Source organism: Idiotropiscis lumnitzeri, chromosome 17 (assembly GCF_059441095.1).
Source record: "Idiotropiscis lumnitzeri isolate Australia: NSW breed Sydney's pygmy pipehorse chromosome 17, RoL_Ilum_1.0, whole genome shotgun sequence".
Taxonomy (NCBI): Eukaryota; Metazoa; Chordata; class Actinopteri; order Syngnathiformes; family Syngnathidae; genus Idiotropiscis; species Idiotropiscis lumnitzeri.
Window position 1 is genome coordinate 10,358,521 of NC_142407.1, and position 27,670 is coordinate 10,386,190.

The 27,670-nt window shown below is 42.9% G+C and overlaps 2 protein-coding genes across 6 annotated transcripts; one reads left to right on the forward strand and one right to left on the reverse strand.

Moving 5' to 3' along the window:
• LOC148320166 (calpain-5-like) lies at window positions 1–8,243 on the forward strand. Of its 2 annotated transcripts, none has more exons than XM_088278880.1 (13): window positions 1–33; window positions 1,715–1,903; window positions 2,363–2,494; window positions 2,697–2,905; window positions 3,605–3,797; window positions 3,879–4,069; window positions 4,147–4,224; window positions 4,315–4,510; window positions 4,617–4,739; window positions 6,473–6,675; window positions 6,792–6,913; window positions 6,991–7,127; window positions 7,359–8,243. In XM_088278880.1, exons 2-13 carry the CDS (start codon window positions 1,739–1,741, stop codon window positions 7,539–7,541), a joined length of 1,932 nt encoding a protein of 643 aa, XP_088135006.1. In that variant the 5' UTR covers window positions 1–33; window positions 1,715–1,738; the 3' UTR covers window positions 7,542–8,243. The 2 variants fall into 2 exon arrangements, with proteins under 2 accessions (XP_088135006.1, XP_088135005.1); XM_088278879.1 differs by lacking the exon at window positions 1–33 and adding an exon at window positions 833–933.
• Window positions 8,094–27,516, reverse strand: LOC148320167 (serine/threonine-protein kinase PAK 3). 4 transcript variants are annotated; one of them, XM_088278884.1, is made up of 16 exons: window positions 27,297–27,516; window positions 18,743–18,936; window positions 18,554–18,654; window positions 17,471–17,624; window positions 17,348–17,385; window positions 15,693–15,755; window positions 14,521–14,679; window positions 14,261–14,435; window positions 13,947–14,010; window positions 13,367–13,415; window positions 13,176–13,288; window positions 12,817–12,934; window positions 12,350–12,449; window positions 12,080–12,276; window positions 11,793–11,930; window positions 8,094–11,350 (listed from the first exon to the last, which is right to left on the reverse strand). In XM_088278884.1, exons 2-16 carry the CDS (start codon window positions 18,912–18,914, stop codon window positions 11,261–11,263), a joined length of 1,731 nt encoding a protein of 576 aa, XP_088135010.1. In that variant the 5' UTR covers window positions 18,915–18,936; window positions 27,297–27,516; the 3' UTR covers window positions 8,094–11,260. The 4 variants fall into 4 exon arrangements, with proteins under 4 accessions (XP_088135010.1, XP_088135009.1, XP_088135012.1 ...); XM_088278883.1 differs by having other exon boundaries at window positions 14,521–14,682; window positions 27,297–27,515; XM_088278886.1 differs by lacking the exon at window positions 15,693–15,755 and having other exon boundaries at window positions 27,297–27,515.
• Window positions 27,517–27,670: the final 154 nt, after the last annotated feature.

Genomic DNA, 27,670 nt, shown 5'->3' on the forward strand with positions numbered 1-27,670 from the left:
TTCAGAACAGCAAGCAAGACGGACCCTCTGCAGGTGTGTGTTACTTTCCTTTCCTCAGACACTTTTACTTACCGAATACCTTGTTGTGACCTACTAATATTTGCCATGGTAGACTCGCAGGTCACTTGATTAGGTACACCTGCATGCTCTAATGACAATCCGTGTGCTAGATCCTATACGTGCCGTCCAAAAAGGTGATAAAGATCCGTCACATAAGGAAGTCTTTGTCGTATTTTCTAGCTAAACGAGGCCAGCAAAACCTTTTTTGGTATGATGCAATGCATTTCTACAAACACTAATAATGAATATATCGTTAAATTAATACTTCTTCAACCCTCCCAGTCAAAACTGGGAATTATTATCTTTTGTTTGTGGATGCGGCGCTTGCATTGGATTGAGATGCTTATTTCTTCTTTACACATAAAACACCGAAACCAATAATCTAATAATCAACTTGTTTTATTTACTTTTCATTTTTATTTATGTTGCTATTATTCTTCATTTATTATGTAATTAGAAAATGCTGATCCACTTTTGGTCTTGTTAATAAACACCTTACCAAAATACTTTGCATGATCACATTAGCCTGGAACTCTAAAATAGATAACACACACGCACGCACGCACGCACGCACGCACACTCAGAGTCAGTGCTGCATATTGTAGATTCTCTCGGCTCCTCAACGATGCCATATATATCTGCCGGGTAATCTGAGTTTATGTACGAAGAGATTTCTCATACGTAAATTGAACACAATAAAACAATGTCAGAGGAAGTTTACGCATAGCAGAAGAGCGGTGGAAAACAGGGAGGGTGCGGCTCCAACAATGCGGTATTGCACACACGATGGGTGGGAGGGCAAAGGCAGGCAGGTAAAAACACTCAGGAGCTTCCTCATTGTGGAGCAGGAAGGCATTCGGACGTCTGTCGCAGGTATGGTGAACTCGTTTGTTTCTGGGGAATTGTTTACGTGAAATTGGTCGTCTTTAGGTTGTTGCATTTCACTTTTCGACTGCAATGTAGGCAAAGATTAGTAAGCGACGTGAGTCTCATGTTTAATAAAACATGATTTTTATTGATTTAAATGTTGCCTTGAAAGTATTTGATTGCTTAGGTGTAATATATCTAGCGTGTTTAGAAAGAATATCAGAGCCAGTGTGTGGGGTCAAAAGTTAAAACATCCTTCAGAATACATTGCTCCTTCCGTCATGTGACGCTTTGAGATGCTCTCACTCACGGGCGGGCAAACTATTTGACTGGCGGGCCACAATGGGTTCTAAAATTTGCCAGAGAGGCCGGACCAGGAGCAGATGGATGGAGTGTTTTGGTAACATCACTTTTTCGGAGAAAAAAAATACATTTAATTTTAAATGAAATGGAAGAAAAGCATTACAACAATATACATGTCTTTAAAAAAAACAAGGTTTATCGATTTAATTGTTTTCAAGTACGGCGGGCCGGATTAAAACGTTTAATGGGCCGCATGTGGCCCCCGGGCCATAGTTTGCCCACACCTGCTCTAAGTACAATTTGGGCCAATATGGGCAACATTATTACCGTTGCTGTCACGGCGTTCACCGAAAGCTCTTCTTCTTCACAATGCTCTTCTGGGGATGAAGAATTCTAGACATTTATCGGCAGGTTTTGGCAAAAACGATGAGGATGCAAAATTTCAATTTGCATCTGATATAAAGTGCGTCATGCCCTTGTACAGCTGTGAGTCTTCCATTGGTGGACAATGTTCTCCTCGGCGACCCCCTACAAGAACCAGCACTACAGTGAGCTGAAGAAGGACTGCATCAAGAGCAAGAAACTGTTTGAGGATCCCGAGTTCCCGACCATAGATGCGTCACTGTATTTTCGGAAACCACCACCTGGTATGGTGCAATGGAAACGTCCTGGGGTGAGTGGCATTCTTTACGCTCGGGAATTTTTCGTATTATTGTTATCAATTCTGACTCAGCAAGTGAATTAAGTGCAACAAAGAAACATTTTTGACTGAAAGAGGCGCGGGGGCGGGGGGGGGGGTAATTTATGTGAAGAGACACCAAAGGAAAAACCCCAAAAAGCGACTACTGATTTAAAAAAAAAAAAATCTTTAATAATGCAAGTTATGAACCAGATGCTTGATCCATTTAAAAAAAAAAAAAAAAAAGCAAACATTCAGCGGTATTGGCACAAGATGATAGCGGTTACTCAACGTCCTATCACATGGTTTGGCGGCCTTACAACAACCATGTGGTGCCCATTGTGACTCATGTCATGCTACCAAATACGGTCGCTTGCCCCATATAAATGTCTGCTTAACTAGTCGTGGTGGTCAAATATTTTTGTGTGATTTATTTGTGCTGTGGTGCTGCAGGAGATCAGCAATGACCCTCACCTGTTTGTGGAGGGCGTCAGCTCGCATGACCTGCACCAGGGTTCCGTGGGGAACTGCTGGTTTGTGGCCGCCTGCTCGTGCCTGGCGTTGAAGCCCAATCTCTGGAAGAAGGTGAGATTAAGGGATTGGGTGATCGGAGTTACATGCCAACGTTGACAGCAGGAATTCACCCCAGGCTGTTTCAGTCATTCGAGTGAATCTTGAGTTTCTTCGACCATTTTTTTTGGTTTTGCACTACTTGTCATCATTCTTTTATCTTGAAAGATGTTTTTTTTTTTTTGGTACTATTAAAAAGTTTCCATTGTGTATCCAGGTAATTCCTGACTGGAAGGAGCAGGAGTGGGATGCCAAACACCCGGAGAACTATGCCGGAATTTTTAATTTTCAGTTTTGGGTGTTTGGAGAATGGATGGATGTGGTTATAGATGACCGGCTTCCTACAATTAACGGAGAGCTCATTTACTGTCACTCCAGTGACAACAATGAATATTGGAGCGCTTTGCTGGAGAAAGCCTATGCAAAGTGAGTCAAACACGTAACAACCGACATATTCTGTTGCTAGTCTGGAACGATGTACGCAAGTATATTTCTGGTAAGACTGCTCACACGGTAAAGATTGAAAGTAAAACTATTAGCACTTGTTTTGTATACAAAGATGCAAAAATTGACACGGTTGTTAGTCTTTTTATTTTATTAGGGAAATTTAATATTCACAAAACCAAATTCTTAAAATTTACTCCATGTTGTGAGATTTATTTGAATGATATTGATTGCTAAATTGAGTCTCTTAAGTTTGTTGATAACGAGAGGTAAAAAAAAATTGCACATATACTCAAAGTTGTTTCGGCAAAGTCTGTCAACAAGCTCTCTCTCTTTCTCTCTCTCTCTCTCTCTCTCTCTCTCGCTCTCTTTCTCTCTTAGCGTACACATCACCGCAACAGCGCCCTCTCTGGTGCGGGTGGCAACAAACACCCAGAACTCAAGAAATTTAATAATCCACACAAAAATCACAGTGTGGCGGTTGCATATTAGAATTGTGGACTGTAGCAAGTCAGTATCAAACAACACCTGCTAGACTCCTAAAACTGTCCTCGTATTGTTATCTCCTTTGTGTGTGCCTTTAAACTTTGCCTAGCAACAAGCGGCAGGTGCCCCATTGATAAAATGGCACTGATAGTAAAAACAAATACAACCTAAAAGTGCCTTGCGACGTGCGTCCAGGCTCTCTGGCTGCTATGAGTCACTGGAGGGAGGCAACACCGGCGACGCTGTGGTGGACTTCAGTGGAGCTGTGGCTGAGGCCATCAACCTGGAAGCGGAGGCTTACTATAAAGACCAGAAGAAACTGGACCATCTCTTTACGGATCTACTCAAGGTGTACGACCGTGGCGGGATCATAAGTTGCTCCATTAAGGTGGGTGACGTGTCCTCACATTTGAGCGGACTAGATTGAAAAGAAATCATCCTTACGGGTGAGATGTTTTCTTCCCATAAGGCTCAACCTCACGAAATCGAGCTCAAGATGGCCAACGGGTTGGTGAAAGGTCACGCCTACTCGGTGACGGCAGTGAACAGGGTGCGTCTGGGTCACGGGCTGGTGGCTTACTTCAAGAATGAAACCATTCCCATGATCCGCATGAGGAATCCGTGGGGCAAGACTGAGTGGAATGGAGCGTGGAGTGACAGGTGGGATCGGACCCCGAGCAATCCCTGTTCGCGTCTTACATTCGGTGTGTAATCATCTCGCTTTTCATCTTTCTCAGCTCTGAGGAATGGTCAAAGGTTGGCGACACCGAACGGGGAAACCTTGGCATCACCGTGGAGGACGATGGAGAGTTCTGGTCTGCAATTGATTTAGCACATGGCAAACGAGCCTTCGTCAGAGACCACGCCCCCCTTTTAATCATTTCGACTTGACCCTCCGCATGCAGGATGTCTTTCACGGACTGGTGCAAGCACTTTACGGATGCCGACGTGTGTCGTCTCATCAATACGTCGGTCATCAGCATCCATAAGACCTGGCATGAGGTTGTCCACTTTGGGAGTTGGACCAAGCAAGCGGAGCCTCTCTTAAACCGCTGCGGCGGCTGCGCCAACCACAAGCAAACTTTTCTGCAGAACCCTCAAGTACGACGAAGCAACACCATACGATACCGGTATTTTGTATTATTATATAACAGCGTGAATGTTGTATCTGATTTCTTTTTTTTTTTTTCTCAACATCTTTTTCTAGTACATGTTTGATGTCACAAAGGAGGCCGACGATGTCCTCGTCTCCCTCCAACAAAGAGATATGAAAATCCACAGGAAATTTGGTCAAGGGGAAAATCTCACAATCGGTTTCGGCATCTTCAAGGTAAAGTCACTCCACAGGAAATAATAAGTGAAGTTAAACAATAAAAGTTAAACTACTCGCACGGAATGAAGGGTCATTGAGTAAAACAAAGGGAGCGAAGCAATTCATGTTCAGTGTGGGATTAATTAAAAAAAACAGGAAAAAAATGATTATGTTCTTCTCATGCTTTATAAAAATGTCCCTTGGGTAGACAGTCTGGGATCCGTGGACACAGGCCAGAAGACAATTTGTTTTGGGAAGAAACAAGGCTCATTTGTTTGAATTTTGACTTTGGCTGAAGAGGTTTTAATGACACCTATTAAGTTAGATGGTATCAGGCCTTTTTTGTCAACAATACACTATGAAGAAAAGAAAACCTTGCAGGACAATCCAGACAGTGACGCAACAAACAACCCGTTACACTCTGCAATTTTTATTTTTAAAACACTCGCTTTCTCCCAGAAAGTTTCTGTTCAGTCTTGAATTATTATTTTCGCAGATTAAGCTTTCCTCAAATACGTTTGTGCCAAGCCTTTTGCTTTAATGCCGTTGATTTGACATCTGGCTAAAGTTAAACACACATCATGCACTCTTATCGTGCTGATTGCTGACACTTGTGAATGTTCTGGACAGCATTTGGGGTCAGCACCACAAATCAACATGTCATTTTAACAAGCCGCTGTCTGCACATGGCCGACTGGAAACATTCATTTTACCCTCGTTATCTCATCTTGTTAATATTCGTCTCCTCCTTCACGAGATACTGTCTAACATGGTGGGAAAACGAGGAATTGTGTGTCAATGATATTGCTCTTTTCGAGCAAAGCATGGGCAATGTGAGGGGTCCTTGCTGGTTGATGGAACTCTTCATGAATTGAGAGAGAGAAATGGAGACGGAATTCTACTTTGGGAATGCTTTTAGTCATTACCTGGTAGCGACCAGCATACGTTTCCTGACACACTCTCCCGCCTGACTCTAACTGACCAATCAGGAACGAGCAGAATCGAGGCAGGAACAAGCGAATGAGAATCACAGATTAAACATTAACTCAGCTGCTTGCGCAACACCATTGAGAATATAAAAATGTACAAATGTGTAAATAATAATTCTGCAAATTTAAAAGTCAATTATATATTTTAAGAAATTAACTTCAATACACAATTCACTTTGTTTATTGTTTATTCTTACTAACATGAATTAAGGCAAGCCTTCTGCAAATTTTATTAAAACGTATTCATCTTCCATGATCAATGAAACAGAAGGTTAGCATCTATGATAATCGTCGCTCAAAAAGGTGCAAACAAAATGTGGATCATACAAAGTCAAATAAGCCTATGGACATTTTTGTGTTTCAATACAGCTAATTTCATTATACTAAACCATATACATTATTATTAATTAAATATTATACATCATTAAGGTTATAATTCCATTAATGTGCTTGTTCTCCAAAACTTTATTTGCAAACGTCTAACATCACATAAAAATCTTTGTATTCGACACCCCACCAAATTTGTTACAAAGCGATCGCTCACAGACATTTTAATGAAAACAGACAGCTAAAAAAATGTTTTTCGATTCACTTGTTTGTTAAATTTCACTTTTGGTGGATGCTAGCAGCCATACATCGCATTACTGTATTTGTTTGTCCACATCAATTCATAACTCCGACACCAGGGGGCAGAAAAACACAAGTTCCCTCATTGTTAAGCGGTTCAGTCAAGTACATTTTTCTGCCTTGAATCCATTTCAGGTGGAACTAAACAGAAAATACAGGCTGCACGACATCCTGACCCAGAAGTGCGTGGCGACGTCGACCTACATCAACGCCCGCACGGTCTTCATGAGATGCACTTTGCAGCAGGGCCGTTACGTCATCCTGCCCACCACCTTCAAACCTCACACGCTGGGCGACTACATGATCCGACTCTTCACTGACGTGGACTCGGGCTGCAGGTACTGTCAATATCACAACACACCAACAAAAAGACAGCTCTGCAACATTTTCTGCATTTTGCCTATCATGTGCATCTAGAAAGTCTTGAATAGGAGTTAAATGTGTGTGCTTCCAGGGAGCTGAACGAGGATAAGCCGAGGGTGAGATGCTGGAGTTCTTTTGTGGGATACCCGCAAGTTGTCACCCACGTCTACGTCCACGCCGCTGAGGGCCTGCAGAACCAGGACAACACAGGGGGTTGGTTGTTTGGTTTTAACTTAAATTTAAGCACAATTCTAAAAATTGCCGTTTATCATCCCCATGCTTCCACGCAGGTGCAGACCCATATGTGATCATAATCAGCGAGGGCCACTCAGTAAAATCTACAATCCAGAAGGACACTTTGACACCAGAGTTTGAAACTAGTGGTGTTTTCTACAGGAAGAAGCCGAGGAAACCTTTAACTGTGCAGGTAAGGCGTTTGTTCACATTCTCAATTTTATCAGCTGTTTTTTGTTTTCACTAATAAGTAATAAGTAAGTATCCTCCTGATTTATTGTGAAGCCCTGTATTAGGCATACAAACATGATCACTGGTCACAGAATGCCTCACTATGAGGTCAGCCACTCTCCTCCTTCTCCATGTATAGTTGTATTTTTCACAACATTGTTTTTGTCTCTCAAAACTGCCTGCTTGACGCCAGATCTGGAATAGCAACGCGGTGCAGGACCAGTTCATGGGCCAAGTGGTGCTGTCTGGTTCCGCAAAGGACACCACCGATCCTCAGAGGCTTCGGCTGAGGAAGCAAGACCGCAACATGGCCGACGAGATGCCCGGCAGCGTCAGTCTGAGAATAATCACGTCCACTCAGCTCACCGCCATCTGAGGCTCACGCGGAACTGTGAAACCATGACAACGGCTTGCCATTAAGGTCGTCACTTTCTATGATTTACGTATTTGTAAAGCAAGGTAATGTTGGACATTTTTATTAACCTCCTTTGTATCTTATGAGTAACTTATACATTTTTTAAAGAACTATTTTCACTTATGATAATCTGTAAGGTGTTCATTTTGTCATTTTAATATGATTTTTTTTTTCCATTTTGATATTCATTGAACAAGTCTTGAAGATGTTACTACACTGTATCATATTGAGGGGTGTTTCTAATATTTAGGCAAAATATTAGAAACAGGTCCAAGTATGATGCATTCAAACCCGATTAATATGTGACACTGTCGATTACAACTGAGTATTATCTTTGTTTACGCAGCTCTTGTATTGATTACATTGTTTCTTCCGAGTCTAACATGCAAGCAAAATATAAAAACACAATATACCACCTTCCGCAATTCATGTTCTGCATTTAGCGCCGCAAAATTCCACAAAGTTGAAAAGTGGCACCTTGAATACAACTCACTACAATCAAGATCCATTACAGCAACTCGGTTTCTTTTTATTTCAGTCCAGTTCCCAAACGGCGATTTTTCTTTTTCTTCTTTTTACACTCAAGACACAGCCATGCACAATTCAAAGTTCAAAAAGTCTATTGCTTCAACCACAATTAAAAATAGTTTATCCAAAACCTCATTTCCCCCGTCGTGCTTTTTTTTTTTTGTCCTTTCTCAAAGGCGGGGAGCAGCCTGCTGAGGTACGCCAGATGGATCAGCAGTTTTACAAAGCTTGACAAGAATAAGAGTAGTAATCATGATAATAATAATTTAAAAAGTAACATTTTTTGTCTTTGTTCCATTCTCTTGATACACATTAATAGAGGAATTTTCAACACCACGTGTACAGATCGACACATTCAGAAGATAGGAATGTACAGGAGCAACCACAGAACGGGGAAGGCGGCACATCTGAGGTCGTGCTCACAGTTCGCGCCTGTTTCGTGGGCGGCGCCAAGCGTCCTCACAGGGCAGCCATACCCAGCGCGCACACACATACACACACTAACTGACACACTCATCAGTTCGCTGTCCACATGACGGAGTGTCTCGTCTGATTGGGCCCAAAATGGGAGACCCTGGAGTGCAGAGGGTGTGCGTGTTCATTTTGTTGCGATTGCGGAGTGCAAAACATTGACTGATACATATCATACAGCAACCTGAAATGTCTTATTTTGAAGTTACATCATTTGAAAAAAAATAATAAAAAAGGGGTAGGTGAGGATCGAGGGGATGGACCCCTCTTTCATATTTACATACATACATACTGTACATACAGTCGGTAGAAAAAGTCTACACCCCCCCGTTCAAATAACAGTTTTTTGTGGTACAAAAAAATAAATCTGTTCAAAGTTTTTTTTTTTTTTTTTTGTACCGAGAGGGTGACCTTTAACAAGTGCAACCAGAATGCAATTAGCAAGATAACACACCCTCTTATAATTCGGAATTAAGTCAGTACACAACTGCCACCATTCAAAGTGCCTCTGATTTTGCCTCTCAATTCCGAATCACCTTCACCTTGGTGAAGAGCTGCACTTCCAACAGACAATTGTGTTCTGATGGCGAGGAAATATGTTTGTACCAGTTTGAAATTACGGCCAAAAACGTTTGTTTCAAAAGACCATAACACATTTTGTTTGAGAGAGCTTTGTGGAGTCAAGGCGGAGAGAATTAAAAAAGCCGTTTCAATTATCCGTCAAGGTTCGCACAAAACCTTTAGGGCGTCCGCTAGAAACTCAGGAAAATCCTGGCAGGATATTTGAGATGTACTTGGGGTTAATCACCCATTTCCCCTCCCGAGTTTTTTTTTTTTTGGCGATTGAGTTGTATCACAAAAACCTGGCATTTAAACAGGGGTGTGTAGACTTTTCATATCCTCTGCACGTATCCGAACAATCTTAACCTAAGTGAATGATGAGATACAGTGTATAAGGTTGTTTTACATGCATGACTCTTGTGTCACATCGCTCCATCTTGTGGACCTTTTTGCTGTACACCGGAGGTACAAAAAGTGGCTGAGCAGCTCCCCCCCGCACCTCGAAGTCACGGTGGAGGATTGGACTCGTGGAGACTGAGCTAGCCCTCGGACACTCACGCACTCGCAGTTTAATTGGGTGAAAGGATGTCGCACAATGATAGGAAGACAAGTGCACGCACACACACGCACACACACACGTGCACGCACAATGGTTAGTGTAGTTACATAGGGGATACCCCAACGCAAACCAGGCTGTGCGGTGTAGTATTTGTGCAGAGGTGAATGTCGGGAAACATGTTTGAAATTTTCATTGGGTTCCACAATTGATCATTTTGAACAAATATGTTACGGCGACTGAGAAGGCCACTGATGAAAGCAAGGTCTTCTCATAGACACAGCAAGAGAAAATAAATATTTCTAAATCCTGGACGGATGTTTTATGTTGGTCTCAAGGAAGTAGACAAGGGCGGTCACCCTCTCGTAATTCATAATAATAATAATAATAATGGAGGGAGTGGCCATATTTTTATTTTAAAAAAACTTGGTAGGACGCTTTTATAAGTCACATCTATATATGAGCAAGTGAAAAGTAAAACACAAAAGAATAAAAGAGCAATTAAAAAAAAAAAAGGATTTTAGTGTACATTTTAAGTAAGATTAAGTTGTAGTTTGTTAAACTCACAGGAAATATTCAGCAACTATGTATAAAAACCATGTAAATAAAAGCTGCCGCTGAGCATTTTGTACGTGTTTTAAAATACTCAATGAAACATCGTAAATATGAGGTATAAACTCGGCAAAGCACGCGCATGCAAATTAGCAACTACAAAGGGCTTAGTGACGACTATGACAGTTAACTGGAGTCTAAAAGCATACGGGATCAAGGTTAAATATATCCTTATACCATATTCAACGTTAAATATTTGCTCAAACAATTTGAAATGGAGTCAGATTCGGGACAGAACTCTTGGAAAAAAAAAATGTCAACCAATTGACTAATTTATTAAGAGCAATGCTAAGCTAAAAATAAAGCAAGATGAACGAAGAATGCTCAAATCCAACTTTGGTCAGGTTAAATTAACCATGGCTTTCCCCTTGTAACTGCACTTTCACACACACACACACACACGCACGTACGCACACACAGCCACAGTCATACGAGCACAGTTTGGGTCGACGCGTGACTGACACACTGCAGGCGTGGGTGTGACTTGTTCTCCACACTGATGACACAATTGTAGGAAACTCAACCAAAAGCTCTTTGTTGAGAGTCTTGTCCCCCTCTTTTTTTGTTTTTTTTTTTGGTTTGGAAGCAGTTGTCCCCCGCCACAGAACCTATGTGCACGCACACACACACACACACACACGCACACTAGTGACAGACTGCTCTACATGTACAGAGTGCTGAAGACGTAAACAAAAAAAAGGTCTTTTTAGCAGCACGGTGCCGAGAGGCTGCAAGGCCGCCGTTCGTCCGACGTACTGTACGTATGGGTGGGCTCGGGGGGATGCTGGTGGGGGTGAAGGCGTTTGAGAAGGGGAGTCACAGAGCTCCATCCAGCACCCCCCATCCCCTCTGCACTTTGGGCAGCCACAAATATCAGAAGCACCCTTCCACTTTCATGAACGCACCCCAAACAGGCAGGGCTCCGGCCTTGGGTGAGGGCAGATGGCGCCCCCTAGCGACTGCTGTTCTTTATGGCTTCCTTGGCAGCTACAATCAGAGGCGTCAGGCTGGACAGAGGCTTGGCCAGCTTGAGGAACGAATGCTACACAGAGAAAAGAGGACAAGAACGAAATATAAAGATGAAACCTTAAAAAGCTTTCATTATTAAACAAAATGGAACCATGTTGAATTACATTGTGAAGTTATATTCAGATGGAAATATCACTTTGCTGCCATCTTGTGGTATCTTGGTGTCAAGGAAATTTGTTGAAGCGAGTTTAAGCATTTTTCACTCAGACAAAAAATGTTTTTATGCCAACTTGTGGAGTTCAAAGGAAAACAATTACCTCAGCTAATTGTTGGAAAATAAAAAAAAAATTTGAATGAAAAGCACTTGAAAGCATTTTTCAAACCTTGAAAACAATAACAGCTTTTGAGGTTTTCCCTCTCTTGGCAGTTTGCCTGGAAGACTACTCTAAATAAAAAAAAATAAGTGTCCACTTTCCTCCCATCTCGCATACTTTAATTTATCAGCTCGCTTTTACCTGAAGCAGCTCCTTGGCAGAACCTCTGCGGTCCACGTCCATCTCCAGGCAGCGGTTGAGGAAGTCTCTGAAAACGGACGACAGTCTCTCTGGATTCTGGAGCTCGGGCGTCCCGTTGGTAGCGATCAGGTATAACGCCTGCAAAGAAGTGACGTGATCATACAAGAAAACGTGAATATTTAATCGCGTTGGCAGTACAATTAACTCATTCACTGCCATTGACGGATATAGACGTCAAAAATTACATTCATTTTAGCTGGGTTGAATGCGTTAAAGGAAATTCTTACCCTGAGAGGATTCTCATTCAGATACGGAGGTTCTCCCTCCACCATTTCAATAGCCATGATTCCCAGAGACCAGATGTCCACTTTTGGACCGTAAGCCTTCCGGGTCACCACCTCCGGTGCCATCCAGTAGGGCGTCCCCACCATTGTGCTGCGCTTGTTCTGCTCTGGTGTTATCTGAGCGCAGAAGCCGAAGTCGGCTGTGGCGAGAGACGAGTGAACACTTCAAATCGACTTTCTTGGCCATTGGTCAGGTTTGAGTCAATAACTTACTGAGTTTGACAGATCCATCCATGCCCAAAAGGATGTTGTCACTTTTTATGTCTCTGTGGATCACCTGGTTGGAGTGCAGGAAATCCAACGCTTGAAGACACTGATGAGAATACAAACACGATTTAAATTTGAATAACTGCATTATGCGTTCCATTATATTGAATTTTGTATAATGACGACGGGTTCTATAATTGCAATGTGATAGTTGCTGCGTTAAAAAGGCTGATTACGTCCCAATGTAAGAAATTCTGATGGGATACTGGAAGCACAAAGGTATTGAGAAGAAATAATTAAGGTCCGTCACGCCTTTTCAGCTTTGTTGTAACGTGTCCATGGGAATTTTTCCCTTTTCAACCCACATTTACTCTGTTCTATTCCAAAATGTCTTTCCATTTTTTTAAAGGTCAATCCAACCGGGCTCAGTTGAGAGCGGTTGTTGCCGCTCAGGCCTCAGCTGTGTCCCTTACTTCTCTACAAACTGCTGCAATCTGGCCCTCGTCCATGCAGGTCTCAGTCACGACATCTGTCAACGAGCCGCCGGCCAAATACTCCATCACTACCCAGAGCTCGTCTCCCACCAGGTAACTGGGAAAAAAAAAAACACATGAGCAGAATACAACTAGAAATTTGTTGTGTGCTTGATGAAGTCACCAAGACAGTGACGTCATTTTCTAATTATAAAACTGATGGAAAACTGGTTATTACTGTGTGTATTCTTCATTCCTTAACAGTAGGGGGCAGTAAAGCAGCTTCTAAATAATGCTGGCCAGCATAAACACAAACTAAATGAAATTGAATAAATGACATTTTAAACTTTATCACTGACCTGTCCAGGTAGTTGACTATATTGGAGTTTTTGTTTTCCCTCATCACCAAAATCTCATTGATGATCAACTCCTTTTTGGGTTGCTGCTGCAGATTCATCTGCTTGATGGCCACCTGTAGTAGGAGTAGGATTAAATAAATCAATATGGTTCAAAATAAACATTTGTAAGATTATTTGTAAATGTCTCTTACCTCTTGGCCGGTTGCTATGTCGATGGCTGTATACACAGTGCCAGAAGCTCTGGAGGAAAAAGATTCATCATGTCAATAAACACTCACATTTATTATTTGGTCTTTAAAGCTAAATTAACAACAGTAATTTTAAAACTATTTTACATGATTCCATACACAAAACGAATCCGAATTGGAACGGGGAACTGTTAAAATGGTTTAAGTCATTTTTATTCAATGACCATACTTGAAGGGAAATTCTATTTGAATTTGGCACATGACAATAATCCACAACAATCATTTCCACCGCATCACATTTCCTGCTTAATCATCAGACTGGAGACACAAAGGACTGATTTAATTTTTACAAAGGCTACGAATGGGAATTAACAACAGCAGATTTGATGTTGCATTCTTTTATTAGTAATTTAATAAAACCACATTTTAAAGGTCAAATAAATATAAAATATAAATATAATTACCATATTAAACAAAGGTCTTTACGTGTGTTAATGTTTCCAACGATTGTCATTATAGTTCAAATTTATTAATTTAAGATTGTTCAGTTTAATTCAAAAAAGCTTTTAAAGTTTCCACTCACCCTTGTCCTATTTTCTCAAAGCGTGTGTACTTCTTTTTGGGATCCCCCACACTCACGATACTCCCTGAGTCAAAGACAAAACACATGCATAATGATTGTGCGTGTTGTGGGTGCACAAATGCATAAAAAAAAAAAAAAAAAAGGCAAAGACACTTTGCTCTCCAGCACATCTAATTTGAGAAATTAAGGCGAAGGAAGCATTTTCATCGTACAACTTAGAGACTGTCACTGATATGCATTAACCAAAAAAAAAAAAAAAGTGTAACGGGTCAAGTTATTTAGGACATTAATAAAGAGCATATCAAGACACATACTGAGTCTCTCCAAAATCTCCTCATCTGTCATTTTGGACTTCTTCCTCTGGCGGTCAGTGTGGCGATACATTGTGCTCGATGTGTTGTCGGGCTGGACTTGCGACTCGGGTGGCGTTACAACCTCTTTGATGGGAGTGGGAGGCTTGGGCGGGTCCATGACTGAGCGCGTGTAGATCTACGAGAGCGTGTGAAATGACGGAGTTATGGCAAGGTTTGATTTAGCATGTTTTGACAAAAGAAACAAAAAAAAAAAAACGCACAGATTTAGTGTGCTCGGGTCGAGGCGCGATGACGGGTGGCAGCTCGTCGTCGTCATCCTCCTCCTCCTCTTCCTCCTCCTCTTCTTCCTCTTCCTCCTCGTCTTCCTCTTCGGACACAGGTGGAGCAATCGGGGGTTCCGACGTTGAGGTTTTGGCACCCTGCTGGATGGAAAAACACATATAACACCACTAATAATTCCGAGCCAGTGGAACCCAAACCAGGAGATGTGCTAATTTGGTTAGAATTCATCTTATAAACCTAAAAAAAAAAACAAATCCTGTAAATGAGAGCGGTGTCACATTATTAAACGTGGTAGGAAAATGAGGCAGCACAATTGTCAGGAACAATTGTGCTAAAGGGCAGGAAAGTGTTAGCAGGCGAGTGAGAGCTCAAGGGAAAAAGGTGCACTTTGGTTAGTTTCTGTGCGGCAAAAACCGGCGATGAGAATGCACTTCCTATGAGGGACACGCTGACATATTGGACCATGCTAAGTGATGTTGCAAGATTGCAGTAAAATGCAATGCGGAGATGACCAGCGGACAATCTCGATTTGCACCATGCCTTTCACCGAGTGCAAAAGTCGACACTAAAACGCTTGAGCTTTATTTATTACGCCCAACCCTGAGTATTCGTCCCTCCCCATCCAAAAAGTCAGTTAGCCTTGGATCATTTTCCCCTTATGGAAACATCCAGTGCCAGTCTTGTCATGCATAAATGAAGCAGTGCAGCTTAGTTCTGGTGATTAAACAAGAAGAAAAGACCCAGTCCTTCCTTCGAACCCGTTTCAAGAAGGATTGGGCCAACCGTACAGAGCACAAATTAAGAGTCTGGATGTTTGGAAGTAGTCAAATAAGGCCATGCGGTTATGTCGTCAATGGTGATGAAGGTACGAAGGTGACCTCTCGATCAAGTCGGAAAGAAGATGAGCTGCAGGACATGCGCTTATTAAGTCATCGCGACCCGCCGTGGCACGCGCCCCTGCCTTGTCTCCACCAGCAAGAGGTGCTCTGACTCATACACGTTGTTGACCGCAGCCGCCATGTCGGTACAGAGAGTGATGATGCCTCGAAAAGAAAGCTATTGGCTACTCGGCGGAGGGCGTGATTTCGATCAAATGATTGGACCTTAAAAGCCAATGCAGAGATGAGCAATAGTAATATGGAGGAGTTACCTTGTCAAATAATGCGCTGCAGGTTCTAAGGCTGACAGGAGGCCCAGATGACAGCAGTCGGTTCTGAATGTGAAGGTTGAAAATGGATTTACTCAAAAACAAACCCACACAATGTTGAAGAGTGAGTGGATGTCAGGGGAGGGGGAGGGCAGGTGGTGAGGGATGGACGTCGTGTCCGTAAAACTGAACGCGGCAGCTGGAGTGTTGACGCAATACAGACGTCTTTCATTTCCATTGAGTAAAACGACTACGTTGTGCGCAAATCATAGTCTGCAATCAATACAACTTTTCTTGAGGCAGAAATTCCAATTCGAGATATCAGCAACCCGACAGCCTGCAGGTGACCTTGTGGTTCAAAAACAGAAAACAAACAAGAGGACAAACGATACCGGTGCGCAGCAGTCACCATCATGTCGCATGTCATCATCGTCACATTCATAGCTCCGAAACTCAATCCTTATTTTGAATTGAATAAACCTGGGTGGCCTAGGCCGCGATAAACCAATCAAAGCTGACGCTAACACCGATTTGGTGTGTTGATGGCAAATTCCTGTCAACGAATCACAGACGACTGCACTTTTATCAGGAGCAGAAGTTGGCTTTTGTTCTTCAAACAACAGTGCACTCATAATTACCGGCCTTGTTCTTGTATCAAAATCGTGAGGACAGTCCTTTTTTTTACCCGGCTGGTAGTGAATGAGTTAAATTACTCAACAGAGTATTATGAGATAACGGTTTAAAATATCACAAAATCCTAAGCCTTGATAACACGCAATGAATGTAAAAAAAAAAAAAAGTTCTACAACCTTCTTCTTCGTGTCCACTTTTTGATCATTCTGCCCACCGGACACACTAACATCCATCAACGGCACAAGTCCAGAGTCCTGTCTGCAGGGCAGAGAACCGATGCAACCGTCTGAGACGCCATCAAATACGCTCTCGCACGCAACCTCTTCGGCTTCCCGCCACCCTCGTTGGCCCTTCGCTGGCACTATCCAAGCAGCAGCCCTGCATGATCCCAGTGTGGTTGGCCCGGGGCGGCGAAACCCCCCCCCCCCACTCGCCAGACTCGGATTGCACTTCTTCACCCGACTGAGCGTGTGTGCAGAGAAAGGCATTAAAAGCATAGATTACTCTGGTCAGAGCTAGGAATGAGGTCAGCCTAGTGGGAGTCCTCCTCAGTGCAGTTGAGCCTCCACCGAAGTTCCCGCTATTGTTTGTATTTCAAAATCTAGTTAAGTCGAACGGAAAAAATAAACGATGAGCAGCGGTCGTTCTCACAGAGGATCCGTTTTTGAGTTGCAAAATTGACTGCAAAGTTCTGGGAAAGTAACATAAGAGGAATGTGCACATATTGCCCATGAAAGGGAAGCATGTGCACTGATCGTAATTCCAACAGTCATGTCGATGAATCGATTTGCACAAAATGTTCAAACTTACCTGTTAAGATTTTTACATTGTTATGGAAATTAAGATCAAATATGTCTCGTTCTATTGAAGACTTTGCGTGTATGCACTGTGTATTTTTAATAAGATCATAGGCTAAATGCTCCCGTTATGAATAAACAGGGCAAAGTAGCCACTTGGAGTGGGATTAAATACATTTAAAAAAATAAACATACTAAATAATAAACCAGAATTATACAAGAACTCACCAGAGTGTTTGCCGCTATATAACCGTGGGCAGACTTGTCTGAAACAGAAAGAAATGATCTCATTCAAATCGTGTTTAAAAAACATTTGGCATTTCCTTACTTAGCATTTTTGGAGTTCCGTACCTCCTGAGGTGAAGCTCATGTACTTCTGGTTGTTGACCGTCTCTTTGGAGTCATAGAACTTGAGCACATCCAAGACAGCTTGTGGGTTCTTCTTCTGCTCCAGCTTGGTGATGTTGGAGGTCTGTAGGAGACGCGCCCATTGCTCCGGGATGCCCTGCAACCCCGCACGTGAGGTCAAAGTTCAGAGGTTTCAGAATCATAATACAAACATCTGATGTTAACAGTTGGACTGATATCAGTTTTTATTTCCAACTACAAGTTTTCGGTTTCCATTAGAATGCATCAGGAGAAATTGTAAACTCGCTGAGCTTTGTTGCCATGGTAACTGCAGAAGGCGCTTGCTGACCAGTGGACTAAATTGTGAAAAAAAAAAAAAAAAAAAAAAAAAAAAACCAACGTGATGTTGACACTGCATGACGTGACAAAGAAAAAAAAAAATCTATTTTGTCAAAGACGTGTTCATTTCCATTCATCCATTTTCGGTATTGATTATCTGGCGCTGACCGCAGTTATAGACAAACAAATTTAAAGTCACACCTAAGGACAATTGCGAGTCTTCAAACAACCTGAGACGAATGCCGCCTGTGACATAGGCAATTAATATCCATGACTATCATGTTTTCTGATATTACAAAATATATACTGTATAATATGAGTCATAATAAGCATAGCTATTTTCCTTGCAGGCAAATCTTTTCATCAATAACTGAATGGAACTAAAGGATGTGACATGGTTTGTTTTATGTCTCATAAATGCCCAAATTTTCCAGTTCTAGTGAAGCCAAGATAGCTTTGAGCAACGGATGATTGTTGGACTTGTAAACGCCAAACCAAGTCTGCACGGCGCCCTCAGTGTGACAAAGAGCCACAGCCTGTCAAACGAACAAGCTCTTATTTGTTATTTTTAAATGACACAATTAAGCTTTTGGAATTCACGCTAACAAGCAATCATGCTCGCCAAGTAAAAAAAACTGGAAGACTTTGTTCAGTCTTTTGCTATTTGAGTTCATTGATGACAATGAAAGACCTGCCTAGTCATCATAAAAATAAAAAAATAAATAAAAAATAAAAATCCACACTCACTGTGAATTCTCCCGTCACTGCATCGAAGCCGACATGGATGGTGTGTTCAAAGTCGGAAGGAAGCGAAATCTCGGGACGCTCCTTCTCCTTCTTCTTATTTGCTGTGTAAAAATCATCAACACAAACCAATTTCAAACGGTTTTATTCAAAATGAACTTGACAAAGATGAGCGCGAAGGTGACTACTCACTTTTATCACCTCCAGGGAAGATGGAGCGCAGGCGCACTTTCTTGATTTTCTCTTCAGGAGCCATTGGAAGCGGTTTCGAGGCGGGATTCACTGATGAAGAGTCTCTGGAACTACTGTTCATTCTCAAGGGGGGGGCTGGCGGTTTCTCTTCAATATCGACACTATCAGACATCTTTAGCAGCACTCACAATGTCCTGGAAAAGAGAATGGGCGAGGGTAGAGCAAACTGACAATCAAGTCTTCAACGTAAAACATTTTGGACAGTATAGACGACAACCCTGTAAAACTTGAGATTAGGAGAGAGAGAATGAGTGTGGCAACTGATCAACAGCACTTCCTGTTTCCTGCGATGTGACGTTGCTAAAGGTCCAGTCAGGGTTGTGATGTACACAGTTCCTTTTCTGGTCAGCTGCTCTCCAAGGCAGCAGAATTGGGGTAATGGGACTGTCACATCAGACAGATCACACTGCATACAGAGGCATGGAACAGTCCTTGATGCAAAGCGGTCTGAGCTTTGGCCTAATTTGGCCTTCCAACAGCAGGAATCTGGTGAAAGCACCATTGGCTTTTCTGCGCTCGCAAAGTCAATTGAAATGTCGCACTTGTGACAACCTGGACTATATTTTATATTAAGATGTTCAACACTCGTGGATTGGCTTTTTCCACGTCCCCATCCCAAGAGCGTGTTCGTTCGACTCCTTCACTGCCTCGCCCTGAGGCCGAGCCCATCATGTGATGTGCTGCACGATTGTCCCAGAAAAACGGGCCAGCCGGGCCGCCCCCTTCATGGAGACCTACATTAACAAACAAAGGCCACCCCCTGAGCTCTTGCAAAGTGGGCACTATGAATCTCACGAACCACACGTGCCTTCATGCTGATCGAAAACTATTTCTAGATTAAATATCATATTATTAAGTGGCCATGTCTTTGCATAGGGCAGTGCTTCTCAATTATTTTCTGTTATGCCCCCCCTCCCCAGCAAGAAGAAAACAATTCTTGCCCCTTTCCCACCACAACTATAAAGCCAACACCCTGGAGTTAATACTCGCTGAGCACAATGGACAAGGAGAGCGCCACTGCCACCTACTGGAGTGGATGTGCAATTACACTTTATTGTAGTACGCCGTAAAAAAAAAGCATGTTCCGAAGGGTCACACGAGCCCCTCTCAGGAGCTGAGGTTTTGCAGCTTCAGTTCTCAAGAAAATCGAAAATCATCAAGAGTGAGAAAAAGGACAGCTGAGGAAAAGCGACTTTGAGGTGGGGGCTTTGAGAGGATGATGGACAGGATGATGGGATTGTGATGACACCACCCAGTCAAGAGATGCTTAAAAGAGAAAATTCTTTTCTCACCATCAAAAGGTGTCAAATCTGACAGGGATAGGATCTGGCAAGAGGCCATGATGATGGAGAGATGGAGCTCAGGCATCTGATCAGAGCTGCCTGGGAGAAGGAAAAATGTTGGAATCCTGAAGGTCACTATGTTGATGTTGGAATTGTGCAGCACATCAAACTGGCTTTCAGGACCGTGATTTGCAAACCGAGGCACAGCGACGAGCAGATTGTCCCAAAGAGCTTGGCAAAATGCTGAATTAAGATTCTGGGCAAGTGCGGGGATTAGCCCCGCCTCTGATTGATTAATTGATGAGATGTCTGTCTGTCAGGAAGTTTGGAGCAAAAGCTGTGTCAGCTTCAAAGGACAACAGGGAAGGACGTTCAACCTTTTACAATCTTTCTTCTTATAGGCGGCTGCTTTCTACTTTTTTTTTTATATTTATTTACTTATTTTTTTTTAAAAAAGGCTACCTTTAGAGTTCACATGACATTACCATTGTTGCACACAAGTGTGAGAAGGGCAAACTATAAATGAAATGTTGCGCTCATTAATGTATTTTTGGAAAGATATTTTCCGTTTGGGTCCGTGACCGTGTTTACAGTCTAAGGCAGCACAGTGTGTCTGACAACAACAGGGGGTGGGGGGGAGTTGATTATATCGTCACCTTCCGAAAATAATGGCCAGAGGCATGATTACATTTTTTTTTTAAAATATTAATAATTTTATTTCAAGGGTAGAATTGAATGATCTGTAAGGATGTAGTTGATTATAGCAGAAGCGGTAAGTATTATGAGATGTTTGAAGGAGAATTAAATTCCAAAATTGTGTGTTCTTTGCAACGTCACTACATTAAACTCTGTGTTCTGATTAATATTGTATTTTTGGCGGATATAAATTAATTAATTAAAAAGATCCGCCTGCTATTATCCATCTCAGGTGGCGGCCATTTTGCCTTGCACAGCTACTTGCTGACGACTGAAAATGACGACACACCTCAGGGCTCGGGGAACAACTGTCAACTGTTTTCTAGATTTGGTCATGTGACATTTGCAAACTGATCCCTAGGGCACTGTGATGTCAATTTCAGCCGCCAGCATGGGTCAACACAACACAAAATGGCCGCCCGCTGAGATGGTGGGTTTTTCCGCTTTAGCAATATTAATCAGAATATGGGCTCGTAGAACATATTATTGAAAATAACATTTTTGCCTTTTGCCTTTCAGGGAAAAAAAAAGAAGATATTTGTCAAAATACAACTCAGGCCAATTTTTTAAAGAAGGTGCTGATATGTGACTCACCATTGACGCAGTTCTGCAGTATCTTTAAAGCCACTAATGACGATATCATTGTGAGGACACGGCTTATGAGAAGTGCAACTGCGATGCGATCGATGGCGGGGATCACTATCTGTTCACCAATTACTGAGGGAAAATTGATCAATAGTAACAACACGGCATAATCAACTCAGCTGACATGCACATGACTCTCACTATAGAACTCATACTCAATCACAACCCCTCATGTCCTCCTTTGTGACACGTGGAAAAAAACACAAAAAAATGCAGTTATGAATGATAACACAACATAAAATGCAATTCCACTTTTAGCGCTATGATAAACAACTCCAGAAATTGACTGCAGTCGCAAAAAGTCATCGGGTTAACTACTGTATGTCATCATCACAAAGTTTGGGCTCTGCTCTTCAGCAGTTTTCTTTTTTAGCACCCGATGGCTGCTGGAGTCAGCTGTTTCCCAGACATCACTGATATGTCCCTTGCTTAAAGGCCCATTTACAACGCAAAGCTGCACCGTCCCTAAAATAAGCACCTCCTTGATTCAAAGTCTGCATTTCGCTTTAACACGTTTCTATCGTCTTCTTGAAAGCACTTAAAAGAATGTAAACAATGTCAACAATTGCGTCAGTATCCTTTGCTAAATGTATTTAAAAACAACTCCTGACACTTCAACACTCAGACGGATATTACAGAAGATGTTTTTACATTTCCTTCTCATGAAATATTTATCTCACCGCGACGGGCGGGCCTTTCAAACATTAATGCCGAATTTGAACTGCTAACACAGGAAGAGCTTCTAATCTTGAATCCATGGCAGGCCGGTAATGGCCTCGCCGAAGACGGGTGGCTGGCTGGCGGGGGAGATGTGCTCTCTTGTGGAAGCTTGGTGCGTTGACGCCATGGTTCGGACATATTCTTTTTGAATAAATAAATAAAAGGACAACAGACCGTTTGTGGTTATTTAATTCCGAGAGAATTAGAATTTCTTTAGAAAATTTTAATGCGTCGCAGGTGTTTTGTCCATACTTTGGAAAATGCTAACATTTTGTGTCGACATAAAAGGTCTTATATTCATTGGTAATATGCCAACTAGAGCGTGATTGCACAATAATAAAGGCTAGGCTAATGGAGTCTTTGACCGCGTACACTCGTCCATTCAGCCTGACCTCTTGACAAGCCGCTTAGTTCCGAAGATATCTCTTTTTACGTACTTCCTGAAGGGAGCTTCCTTTTTTTTTTTTTTTTTTAATTTTCCAAAGACAAATCTTTAGCAAGCTATCCCTCAGCCACTCGTTTGCCTGCAGCGCCGAGCGCAATCACCGCTAATCAGTTAGCAGGCTAGGCTATTAATAGCCACTAGCCAAACGTCACTGTCTGCTCTTACTTTAAGTGATCGTTGCCTTTTCATGAATCCCTTCAAAATCAAGTGTAAACCAAGAATTACATTTTATTTATTCACAAAGGTGACTTTTTCCCCCCCCTTATCTTTATGCTGTCGTTCATTTTATTCCCTGAGTTGTGAAGGCTTCAGTTGATCAGCTCCAACGGTCGAGGGATAACGTTCCCCTTATTAAACAAACTGATAAAACGAGTTAGTCCACCCTGCAGGCTTATTTATTCACCAGCAAAGCTTCATCTTTCCCCAATCCCCCCTACCCCCCCCCTGCTGGGGAGGTGTGAGAGCCCAGACTGTCTGCCATTTAATATTTAGCTATGTGTCACACTCGCAGGAGCATGCACGCGCGCAAAAAAACTACGGGTAAAACCTGACACTTTAATGAGATCATTTGAATGGATTCATGCATCTGTTCTCTTTTTCAATGACACGTCGCCAGCGAAGACAGAAAATTAAAAGTGTGAAAGAAATGAAATGAACGTCGCAGCTGACAATTCTGCTGCATGCAGCGACGGGATGAAAGTATTTTGACGTTGTTTGGTGTCAAGGGGACATCGGCTCTAGGATCCTGAAAGCATTTCATTAAAGAGGCAAGTTGTCTGTTTTGAAGAAACAACAATCCTTCCAAAAAAAAATGATTAGTCTTTTATTTTGACAGGCATTTACTGCACTTCCCAAGTTAGTTTAAAAAAAAAAAACAACACATTTCAAGTGAAATTAAAATTCAAATATTTGGTGATAAATTTGTATGAACGTTATAGTGTGAGTTTTAATTGAATTTTGTTCGATTCGTAATCGTCATTTTATTAAACGAGAAGCTGTTCAGGACCTGTCCAGATGTTTCACCTTCCATACAAGCAGGCAGCAGTTTCAATTAGCACTCACATTTGCCAGCAATGACGCCACACAAAAAAATAAACACGTGTTTTCTCGCACAAGCATGCTGTAATGCCTGTTTTCTGAACAGCCAATCAATTCTTGTCATGGGTGTGCTTCAAATGACACACTGTTAAACAAGCATGTGCAATCGAGGTGTGCTGTCGTCGGTTGCGTCAAGGACATGTGACCCAAAAAGGCAAAACGAGAGCAGACAGTGATGAAATGCTGACCAATAAACTTGCGTGTGTGCGGGAAAGCCAGAAGCAGAAATGGAACAAATTTATTCGAACAAGCTATATTTGTAACCAACATTTGCCTCATGCTTGTAACATCCCGAAGGCAGCTTTTGGGGTTTATTTGTGTGTTTCCACCCACCATCAAGGAATAGATGACTGAAAAAGTATTTGGACTCAGCAGACACTTCATAAAGTACACCAGCAGTCAAAAGGCAATAAATGCATGCGGTGGCTTTATATGTTTAGATTTTTTATATTCGTCTCATATTCGCTTTTGAGCCAGTGAATTAACAGAAAGCGTACACAATAGTTGCACCTCCCCACAGCTGAGAAAATACACCGAGCGCTTTGGAGGCGAAGCAACACGGTGCGATCTTCCCTTTCACCTGCATTTGCAGGGCTTGAATCATACGCGCGCCAAAACAGCTTTTGGGGGAATTAAGAGCAGTTAAATACCGCAGCTGGGGCGGACAGCGTGTGCAGCTCTCCCACACTAGAAGTCAAATCCAGTGGTGTCAAAAAAAATAAATAAAAAAAAATAAGAGGGCCAAAATGTGAGTTTACAACACTGTTCTTCTTCTGAATTCCCTTCACATCTAACTTCAATTGTCGGACCTCTTCAACGCAAGACATTCCAGTTCAGCCAGCCCCTCGGCGAACGCCTGACCCAGTGAAACTTGCTAATCTCTTAAACCTCTGCAACATTTCATCCTTATATTCAGCACGTCTCTGTCCATCTTCAGCCTCTGAGTCAGCTTACATTAAAAGGGTGTAGCGTCTCCAACTTGCCGGAACGTTGAGCCCTCCCAAGGAAACACTTTGGACTGTCCTTAAAGTCAAATTTACAGCTGGAGTTTGACGCATCGGAACGAGGACGCCACTCTCGGACAAACAAATACATGAATGCGCACAGACAAGCAAGTGTACTGTAAGAAGCAACAGACATCAAGTAGGGAGATTACGACTGAAGCTGTGTCAATGTGTCAGTGTGTGACTGTCTCCCTCCATCCATCTCTCACGCTTACTACCCCCCCCTCCCCTCCCCAACGCGAACAAAATGGCCAGATGGCTTCCAATCCTACATGCTAATCCACAACACACACACACACACACACACATACTCACTGCAGCCCTGAGACACCTACCACCAGGCACTGCTGGAGTCAGTTCGACCCTAAAACAAACACACGCCCTGCACAACATGTGCATTGATAGAAGACACGGGAGACCTTAACGGTAACTTGACGGAACAATATGCTATCCAGCAGCAAGTCTCACCCCGACTCCAACAGATGGAGGCCTCCTTGTACGTGTATCAGATTTCACAGAGTCCACTTTAAGTGGGCTGCAGGCCAAGACGATGTTCTGCTGCTTTTGTTAGTCGAGGCGAGGTAAGCGAGGCTGCGTGTGTTGGGTTACATCTGCCATAATGGAAAACAGAAGGAGGCCAAAGAAACGCAAACACGGGAGGGAAAATAGGCCAGCATGAAACCATGCAGATTTTTATTTTATTTTATTTTATTTTTTCATGGCATCACTCAGTGGAGAGCAAATCTCCGCCAAGGTCAAACGATATACACCGCTCAAGACACATACTTGAATGACTCAGAAGGAAAATAGATACAACTAAAAGTGAAAGCGAAAAGTGAATTTATTCTTATCTGCAAGTTCAGTCAAACTGAAAGTTGATTAGATAACGCCCTGATAATGACACAAGTATCATAACTTATGTTCGTTCCCTCGCGCTCGCATATTTATTTACTATCCAAACAATATAGTGGACGGTGCAGTTCTACCGATTTTTCCACTAAAGCTGAATACAAACGTATGAGTGTTGTGGGAATCGGCCATGTTACCCTTTGCCGACTTGTTTTCAGCTATGAAATTTTCATGAGTTGCATGTAACCTTCAGAGACAAGGGACACGGACAGAATAGAGTGAATTCTGCGCGGTGGGCAGAGCCATGTCAGAGGGACGTTCCTGTGCTTGATATCTGCAGATGAAGGTGTGAGGACTTTACGAGCACAACACAGAGGAAAGAAAATACTTAGACGACAGTGGAGAATACGTATGTGTGGATCAGTAAGTTGTATCTATAACTGGGACAATATGGTAAGGCAACTAAATATTTCCTCTTAACTCATTCAAGCAAGCCCAGGAAAAATACATTTACTTTTTGCCGTCTATATCCGTCAAGGGCAATGAATGAGTTAAATACGAGGGCAAGGAAATAATGTGTTCTCAAGTTGTGAGATGTGGAAATAGAAGCGTCGACTGGCTATCAACATACAGCAGACCCGTGTTAGCAGGGAGTAACACCTTCAGTAACCCATCCCCCAATTCTCCTTGCTATCATCTCACCCTCCCCTCCATCACTGCGTTGACTCCCTAAAATCTCCCTTACGCCTGACAGCTACACAACAGGTTTCCCAGCAGGCCTTGCGCCTCACAAATCTCAGGGACGGATCCCGCCGGAGATGGATCTCTCCCTTTAGCATACTTGTGCGCCGTGACTAATATGAGCGGAGCTGACGGCGGAAACGCACATTCATCTGGATCCCATCCGACCAATCGTCCTCCCATCGATGGGCTGTGGAACAATCTGAGGAATAGCGGCTTGGCTCTCACAGGACCGGCCCCCGCCCCCACTCCCATCCCCAAAGAAGTCAGGTGGCCAGATGTTGTATATCTGCTTGTCAGTGGAGCCGCCATGAAACGGCTGCACACATCCATGTCAAAGCCGGGAGATAGAAGCACATCCCGGCTTTGTGTGAATGGCTAGTGACCCCCCCCCCCAATCGCTCTTAAAAAAAAAGACATTTTTTTCTTCTACATCATCCTTTAAAGGGAGGCCTCAAACGGATGCACCGCAGAAACAACAAAAGAGCATCCGTGAGCATATGAAGCATCCGTACATACAGCTCCCATCCAACCATCAGATTCAGGTCTAAACCCAAAATAGCAAAGCGTCTTTATATTTTGGGGTCCTTGTGTTGCAACTGCAGCTGCTGCGGGCCTACACAAACGCCACTATTGATTAGAAACACCTCCCCATCACTAATTTGCGAGGTGGTGCCTGCACTCCGTGCGGCGTTGATGAGATGCGAGATGCAGAGGAGTGGAGGTGGGGGTGCAGATATAGGATGGTTTTAAAATTAAAAAAAAGAAAAAAAAAAGAAAGATCACGTCAAGCCCATTTTAATGAATGCAGTCACCCGGGCCCACTCGAACAGACTGCAGAGCAAACAGCTGCCTGCTTAGCCGGGCCCATTGCAGAGAGGAGGACGGGTAAAAAGGGCTACAAAGCACCCCGACATACATACACTGTCTCCCCCCTCCCTCGTCCTCTTCCAGCCTCCTCTGCCTCCCCCCTCTCTAACATCCCCATATTACATAGACAGAGGGGGAAATACCTGAAATATGTCTTCACATTCTCTCGGTCCGTGTTTCGCCTATGAGCCATCACCTGCGGTGGAACCATCGTCTTCGGTCCTGGTCCAAGTGACAGTTTAGGGCACGATTGCCATTCTCTTGTCAGACCAGTTCCTGACCCTAAAAGCAGGCTTGCTCGGCAGGCTGCAGGCTTCACTGGCTGGCTGCTCTCTGTTCCCTGGCTTGTGACGTCATCCGCCCTGTTTCGCCTATTGGTCTAGAGAATGAATATTAATGAGAAAGGCAGCTCTCGGGGAGGAGCCAGCAACGAGTAAGACTCGGTTGGTTTTCTGTTTGACAGAACAAACATGCTGATTGAGGCGGTCGGGAGGGCGGAACAGAATGGCCACTTTCT